The sequence below is a fragment of the Aethina tumida genome, chromosome 3, assembly GCF_024364675.1.
Source record: "Aethina tumida isolate Nest 87 chromosome 3, icAetTumi1.1, whole genome shotgun sequence".
Taxonomy (NCBI): Eukaryota; Metazoa; Arthropoda; class Insecta; order Coleoptera; family Nitidulidae; genus Aethina; species Aethina tumida.
In genome coordinates, this window is record NC_065437.1 from 31,726,976 (window position 1) to 31,735,472 (window position 8,497).

At 32.3% G+C, this 8,497-nt stretch overlaps 3 protein-coding genes across 3 annotated transcripts; all 3 read right to left on the bottom strand.

Moving 5' to 3' along the window:
• Positions 1–381: 381 nt before the first annotated feature.
• Positions 382–1,639, bottom strand: LOC109596208 (mucin-4). Its single transcript, XM_049964666.1, has 2 exons — positions 1,625–1,639; positions 382–1,557 (listed from the first exon to the last, which is right to left on the bottom strand). The coding sequence occupies exons 1-2, from the start codon at positions 1,637–1,639 to the stop codon at positions 445–447; spliced, it is 1,128 nt and encodes a 375-aa protein (XP_049820623.1). The 3' UTR covers positions 382–444.
• A 1,982-nt stretch (positions 1,640–3,621) lies between these two features.
• On the bottom strand, positions 3,622–5,447 carry LOC126265020 (uncharacterized). The gene is made up of 2 exons (XM_049965180.1): positions 5,320–5,447; positions 3,622–5,188 (listed from the first exon to the last, which is right to left on the bottom strand). Exons 1-2 carry the CDS (start codon positions 5,332–5,334, stop codon positions 3,689–3,691), a joined length of 1,515 nt encoding a protein of 504 aa, XP_049821137.1. The 5' UTR covers positions 5,335–5,447; the 3' UTR covers positions 3,622–3,688.
• A 386-nt stretch (positions 5,448–5,833) lies between these two features.
• Positions 5,834–8,088, bottom strand: LOC109596212 (cytochrome P450 9e2-like). The gene is made up of 4 exons (XM_020011708.2): positions 7,911–8,088; positions 7,364–7,527; positions 6,814–7,145; positions 5,834–6,762 (listed from the first exon to the last, which is right to left on the bottom strand). The coding sequence occupies exons 1-4, from the start codon at positions 7,985–7,987 to the stop codon at positions 5,944–5,946; spliced, it is 1,392 nt and encodes a 463-aa protein (XP_019867267.1). The 5' UTR covers positions 7,988–8,088; the 3' UTR covers positions 5,834–5,943.
• Positions 8,089–8,497: the final 409 nt, after the last annotated feature.

Genomic DNA, 8,497 nt, shown 5'->3' on the forward strand with positions numbered 1-8,497 from the left:
CGGCTTCAATCATATTTCGTGTTAGAAAAATGTTATTTTAACGAAATTACACTGGGCGTAATTAATTAAGTTAATTTGTATCCACATTCGGCGAACATTAATAACGAAATGCCCCTGGGTCTGAATGAAGCTTAAAACTTTGCGCGTGTGTCACGCAACTTTTGCAAATGTCCTACTTTTCTGTGTACTCACAAAATTAATTCACTTTGTATATATCCCTGACAAGTATATTAAATGTAAACAAATGAACAATAACTGTCGCCAATTGTGAGTACATACTGGGTGTGACCACACATTAAAATGTACTGCAAAAATATATATGCATATTTGAATTGTAGAAAACAAACTTACACATTAAATTTAAAATAAAACAAATCCATATAATAAATTAAGTCACGTTTATTTGTTCATTCAAAATAAATTTCACTATTAACAATTATTTACTTAGTTCTTCTTGTCGGCTTTAGGGGAGTTCTTAGCGCTGCGCAAGAATCTGGTGGTTCCATAGGACAAACTATCGTCAGCAATGGACTCTACACTTACGGAGTCAGAACTGAAGTCGGATAGTCCGGCAATACCAGAAATGCCTGATCCAATAGTTTCAATGCCAGAAATACCACCGGAGATTCCAGAGATTCCAGAAATGCCAGAAGAGATTCCAGAAATACCAATGCTAGAGTGGACTGGGAATGTAGAATGAGAGTATGTGGTACCAGAGTGTACGACCTGTGGGACCTTGACGGCTATTTGTTGTGGGACGGATACGGCTACTGGGGTGGGCACTTTGACGGCATAAGGTTGTGGGACTGGTACATGAACCGTGTGTGGCACACGGACAATGACTGGTTTGTCTACTGGGACAGCGACCCTTCTGGTTTCGACTACCGGGTATGGCTTTGGTACTTCCACTGGGTGGGCTACGCTAACAGGTACTGGCACTGGGTGAGATACCTTAACGGCGTATGGACGTGGGACGGTGATTGGTACACTGGTTTTGGTTACAACTGGCACTGTTCTGGTTACTTCCACTGGATAGGGTTGAGCTACTTGCACAGCCTTGGTGATGGAGACTGGGTAGGGGGTACGTACTGGGACGTTTACGTGTTGAACAAGTTTCCTAACTTGTGTGCTGGTACCTCCATCGACAATGCCGCCAGAGAGTCCGGAAGCAATATCAAAACCGCTAGAATATCCAGTAGAAATGCCGGTCGAGAGTCCAGAAGAAAGTCCAGAAGAATATCCAGAAGAGATTAATCCAGCACCTCCGGAAATGAGACCTGCATCAGCGATGCCAAAGCTTCCAATACCGGCAAGACCAGCATCACCTATGCTGTAAGAGCCGAAACTTCCCAAACCTGAATAGCCAAGACTGTCAAGAGCTCCGAAAGAGCCGAGGGATCCGAGAGAACCGGAGCTGTAAGAAGTATAGCTGCTGCCCAAGCCTAAATCGGAATAACTTCCGCCGAGACTTAAGTCATCTGCAAAGATAGTGCGCTTCTTGGGCTGGGTCTTATCCTTAGCGGCAGCGAAAGCCACTAATACCAAGAGAGTGGTGCACTAAAATGAACGGGTATAGTAATGACGTGCTATAAAATATTTTATAGTCAAATACGTTTATACTTACCAATAAAGCTCTCATATTGTTTCTCTGCGAGAATCACGAATGTGAATGGACCTGCTAGCAAAAAAATTTCTTTTATAGAGAGATTCTTGTAAAGGACACGATTTTCAAATCCAGTTTTGTTGATGATACAACTTACTCAGCGTGACATTTGAAGATCCGAAATCCTTTATTGGGGACACTTATTTGTTTAGTTCCAATATATTAATATTAATGATCTAGTTATAAATGATCAGAAAGACGCAAGGACGATAACATTTTAGTGAATTAATGACCGTGCGAATGTTATTTAGTTATTAGTCCGTAATTTTATATAATTACCATAATATAACAATTATATTTATTAATTTGTTATTTTTTAATTATTTTACTATTATAGTTATACCAAAAATTATTATACCAAGAATTATTAGAAAAAATTATTTAAAGCTTACTGAAATTATTTCAGAATTATTTTTTGTTGTAATGTCATCACAGAATAAGTAACTGATTAATTAATTATATTAGTTGGTTTTAAAAAACTTTGAACTCATATGGCATATGCACTTACATTTTTAGAGAAAACGAAATTTGCTCGAATAATTTAAATGACGTGTATCATATTTCTATTTTTGTTAACCTTGGCCTTATATATGATTTTGTTTTCGAAATTAGTCACAAATCCATTAGGCCATTTGTATAATTAGAACTATCAAAAATCAAGATTATTTATATTCAAACGACTTTTCGCATTCAGATGACGTGTATTACAATTTTATTGTAATTAATTATGCAACGAAAATTTGCATTTTTTAACATTTTTCTGATTTGAGATAACATAATTATCTTATCTGATATGGATTGACGAATAATAAATTATGTTAAAGAGATATAATATATATTTAATAATAAATATAACTATTTTTATAATATCCTTTAAAACTACGTTTATATCTATAGTGTTAAGTAAATAAATGTTATTAAAAATTTTAAGGTTATAGTAAAGTGATAAATAATAATAAATTATTATCATATAAAATAAATATATATAAATATTCTCAATCGTCAATTACATTTTGGTAAAATATTATCCACGTTCGTTAAGTTAGGTAAAAAAAAGAAATAGTTATTTTAAATTTCTAAAATTTAAAATATTAAGTTTAAAAATTAAAAATAAATTTATTAAATTAAAATAAACAATTAAATTTATTTTCTAGTTCAAATTAAACAATTAATCTTAAAAAAATATTAAAATCTGAAATATTAATAATAAAAAAATAAACAATTAAATTAAATAAAACTAATGACATTTTAATTATAAGACGTGAAATATTACAATAAAAAATTATAATAAACAATTAAATTTAATAAATTAAAATTTCTAGTTTAATATATTAAATTTAACATATACTTAGAAAATTTAAAAAAATAAATTGCAATAAAAAATTAAATTTTTTTAATTTAAATATATAAAATTTAAAATATTAATCTTAGAAAATTAAAAAAAAGAAAAGAAAATTATTATTTACCATTTAAATAAAAAAATATTTTTTTTTTTAAATTTATAAATTTAGAAAATAAAAAAAATAATTGAAATATTTGGTTGGGATATTTTTTCTTATGCGGCTTCACCAGACTTGGCTCCATCTGATTATCATATGTTTGCTTCGATAGGACACGCATTGGCTGAGCAACGCTTTACCGACTATGAAAATGTCGAAAAACCAGTCGTTGAGCCGGTTTCCCTCGAAATAGAAAAAAAAAATTGGCGAGGGATTCACAAATTACCAGATGGATGAGGAGTTGTATTGCTATCGATGGAAATTATTTTGAATAAAATATTTTTTCTCACTTTCATAAAATATACGTTTATGTGTACATCCTAATAGAGCGGTTTCATACCTCTGATATAATATTTCATTTTAAATAACCTTCTTTATTAATTGTGTGATATTTTCTGTTTCTAAAAAACCTTTACAATTGTTTGGTTTAGGATTGGTGTAATAAAAATACATCAAAAATAAATTATAAATTAGTTTTATTTATCTATTATTTCCAAATATTTATTTTATTTTATTCATAATTAAATTATAAATGATTGGTTGTGTAACGGGTAATTTTATATCCAGTTCCGTGCCCAGAAAGGCCGGATCCAAATCCAGAGAGTCCAGATCCAATACTAGTGGAGTAACTAGATCCAATGCCTGAAGACAGACCTGATCCCAAACCTGTTACAAAACCAGATGATCCAAGTCCGGAGCTAACTTCAGTGGCGAGACCAGAGCCAATGCTGGAAGAACCAAATCCGGAACCGATGCCAAGGTTGGATAGTCCAGAACCGGTGCTGAAAGATCCCAATCCAAGTCCAGAACCATAACCGATGCTGGATGATCCTAATCCAAGGCCAGAACTGTAACCGATGCTGGATGATCCTAATCCAAGACCAGAACTGTAACCGATGCTAGATGATCCCAATCCAAGTCCAGAACCATAACCGATGCTGGATGATCCCAATCCAAGTCCGGAACTATAGGAGCTGATGCCGCTGTCGTAAGAATTACCGATGGTAAAGGAACCAAGACCAATGGCTCCCAAATTGGTTGGTACACCAGTCAAAGTTCTGACGTGGCTTTTTACGGGGATGATTTCAGGAACTTTCACTACTGAAGTTTGTGGCACAGGTACAGCAACTGGGTGAGCTACACCTACTGGAACTGGTTGAGCTACTGGTACTTTAACGATTTCGGGTACATGAACAGGAACTGGTCTTTCAACTGCGACTGGGACGGTTTTAACAACTTTAACTGGGTATGGCCTGGATACTTCAACAGGCACTCTGACTTGTACTGGTACTGGTACAGCTTGTGGTACATGTACTGGAACGGGTTTGGATACAACTACAGGTACTTTGACATTAACAGGAACAGCAACATTCTTTTCCACTTTGACTGGGTATGGTCTGTTTACAGCGATAGTTTTCACTATTGGAACTGGGACGGGTTGTGGAACTGGGTGAGCAACAGTTTCGAGAACAGTCTTAAGGACTTGCTTATTGACAGCAACTCCTAAGGTTTTTCCTTCAATTTTGGCAGCCTGAGCTTGATAGGCACCATCCAAAATTGGCCCCCCTACGGATGTACTGATGATAGTACCTCCAGACAAATCGGCTCCTGAGATACCACCCAAAGATCCACCAACAATACCACCCTCCAAGGATCCTCCACTTACAGAAATATCGCTGATTGAGCTACCCAACGAGCCACCCAAAGAACTGGAGCCCAAAGAAGCATCATAAGAAGAAATTCCCAAAGAACCAGCACCCAAAGTGCTGGCGCCCAAAGAAGCTCCACCTAAAGAACCACCAAGAGAAGAGGATTCAATTAGACCAGACTCAAGACCACTTCCGAAAGAAGATGCTCCTCCATATTGGAAACTGCCAAGTCCATAGGACAAGTCGTTTCCGAAGCTTCCCAAACCGGAAGAATAGTATGAGAGACCGCCGTTCAGCAAGTCGATACTACGCTTTTTGGAGTCTTTAGCTGGTTTTGCATCTTTGGCAGAAGCAGCTACCAAAAGTAGAGCTATGCACTGTAAAAAAAGAAAATATGTATTATAAAAGACTTAAACTGATTTTGTAATTATATAAATACTATTTGCATGTAGTATATTATTTTTATAAATAATCAAAGAATAATGATCCGCAAAATTTGGATACTTACCAGGAAAGCTCTCATTTTGTTAGTTTGAAGATCGAAGTGGTTATGATATCAGTGTTTAAAAAAATTTCGTTTTTATAGGCACTTGACTATCATGAAGGACACCCATCTGATCAAATTGATTGTACGGTCTACCACTACCAAGACGTTATAATGTCAGATGTGATGCAATGAAATGTGGTCTTGTTTTTACAAAAATATTTAAAACGGTTATTAACATTTAATAGATGATCGATATATTAGAAACTATTTAATTTAATACCGGTTTCAAAAATAATATTTTTACTTCTAATGCATAAATATAGTTATAATAAGTGTCTAATTATTATTTTTTTATCCATATAAATTAATTTTAAACCTATAAATTAAATTTCATTGCCAATAATTATCATGAATTTCTAATTATGTTATTAAATATATGTTATATGGAAAACAACAACATATATGTTTTTTTTTCAGATATATTAAATATAGACTGGGTGTTTCAATTAAATAATATATTTTTTATACACTTTATTTTTTATATAAAATACTAATAGATAATTATTTATTATAAATAAAGTATATACTCATATGAGTAATTATCATTGTTTATGAATATCATAATGAAATTGAAGAACACCATTTTCATAAATGTTTAAGACCAAACCAAAATCCTCCTTCGGCAGTTGCATTAAAACTCTTTCGACATAAAACTAAAGGTACTACCGTTTTGCTAATCGGTACAATCTGATAATGCTTTAAAATTTGAAATATTATCAATTTTACTTCTAGTATTGATAATCTGGCTCCTATACATTTTCTCGGGCCAGATCCATAGGGCATATATGTATAGGGTTTAATTTTAGATATGTTTTCCTTATTAAACCTTTCCGGATCAAATTTACTGGGATCCGGAAAGTTTACTGGATCGTGATGAAGGGCGTAAATTGGCAACCAGATAATCGTTCCTTTTTCAATGTGCAATGTTTTCTCCTGTGGACTTTCTGCAGGAATTGTATATGATTTCGTACACATTCTGTCTACTGCTACCGCCGTCGGCCATTTTCGTAGGCTTTCCAAAATCACCATGTCCAGATACTTCATATTCATCAGAGCATCATAAGTAATTTCTCCGTTTAACTCATTTGATACTTCTTGAATTTCAGCTCTCAATCTAGATTGTATATTTGGATTAATTCCCAGTTCATAAGACACAAAACACATAAGAGCAGACACAGGTTCGTAACCTGCAAAATAGAACACAATAGCCTGAGCTAACATTTCTTCATGAGTTAAAGGTTTCTTTATATTTTGACCACTGTTCTCTAACTTGTGGGCTTCCATTAGAAGTTGAAGCATGTCAGGTCTTTTTATGTTCTTGGCCTTTCTTGTTTCAACAGTGTCTGAGATTATTGATGAGAAAAACGAATATACATAAGATGGAAAAACTGTAAACCCAAAAAGCTAAAAAAAGTCATTTCATTATATACATTCTTTATATTATTAATAATATACCTTCATCAATTTAGGTATCGTGAGAAATCCAAAAAATCTCAGAATTATATCTACGCCACTAAAATCAGTTACTTTATTTGCTAATGAATAAAACTTGTTATTCTTGTCTGATAGAGAATCTACTCTAATACCAAATGCTGTTGATGCAATAACATCATTAGTAAATCTTGTATATAAATCTCTAAATTCGATTTCCAATAAATCAGTATGTTGTGCTTCCAGGTTTTTAATTACTTTTTCCGAAGTTTCTAATATCAAGGAAAATATATATTTCATTTTGTTTCCTGTGAAACATGGAGTTAAAGTATTTCTCATTTCTTTCCATTTTAAACCTACGATAAGTTACAATAATTACTTAATATCATATTAAATTTGATAAAGAAAGTAAAAGCCTAAAAATAAATATCAAATTGATGGTTTTTAGTAAATTCTCAACAAATATATATTTAATATCAATTTTTTTATACTAATATTATACTTTTAATAAACTCATGAATGAATTTCAAATTTTATTTACGGATGGATATTTTTGTTTAATAAAATGAAATACCTCTTAATATAAATAAGTTTTTGGTCCAAATGGAATCAATATATTCAGGAACAAACTGACTGTGATCATTAAAATAATCGAAATCCTTTACTGTGATGCGTTTTAACAACTCTGCGTCTTTGATTACCAGCGTTGGCGTAAAGAATTGATAAAAACCGGAATATCTGAAAACCACATTGATTAATTTTGTATAAATTATGCGTGAACGTATTAATGACATTAGAAGAGATGTTACAGTTTAATGGTATCATTTGCATAATTTATGCAACTCACTTAAAAAACAAGTTTCAGTAAAAGATGACTCGGTGTATTGATTAGATCAGCAGATTAACTTTTTTTTCAATACCTACAGATACGTTTAATTATATTAATTTATGTAAATATTTCTATCGAATGCAAAAACATTTTAATACAAATCGAGTAATAATTGGACTATAGACCAAAGATGACACTGTAATCTGTGCTGAGAATAAAACATTGAAAACTGAAATTATCAACAAAAATGAATTCGGCTTACACATTTTTAAGTAATCATTGTTACATTTACCGTGTATTTGGCACCATATCATAAACGTATTTCACATATCCGGCAAAGCTTTGTCGTCTGATACATTTGTAGAACATATCACCAAATATTAAAAACGGTTTTCCCTGTTTACACCCCCGATTTTTCCAATACTGATGTGGTTTGATTAAAATCCGGTAAATAACTATTATTGTTATAACAAGAAACGCCACCAAAAGCATGATTTGTACCTAGAAATTATTTTACGCTACTAAATAAAATAATTGCTTTCGTGTGTTATATATCAGTTGAAATTTTATGTAAATAGCTTTACATTGTCATTTTATGTTTAATTTATAATAGTTTAATTGATTTGTAGGAATATTTAATTTAAGTAAATTTACTTCAACGTACACACAAAATTAACATATTTAAAACAAGGAAATCTAATTATTTAACAGCATGTAAATCTTTTGAAATCAACCAGGAAACTAACTCTTCTTGGTTTACCTATTCTTAATTTTTGGATGTAACATGGATTTAGAATTTATATTGAATAGCTTTTAACATTGATTAACAAAGCAAAACTTTAGTAGTTCAAAGTTCTGGAAGTAAAACCCTATAACCAT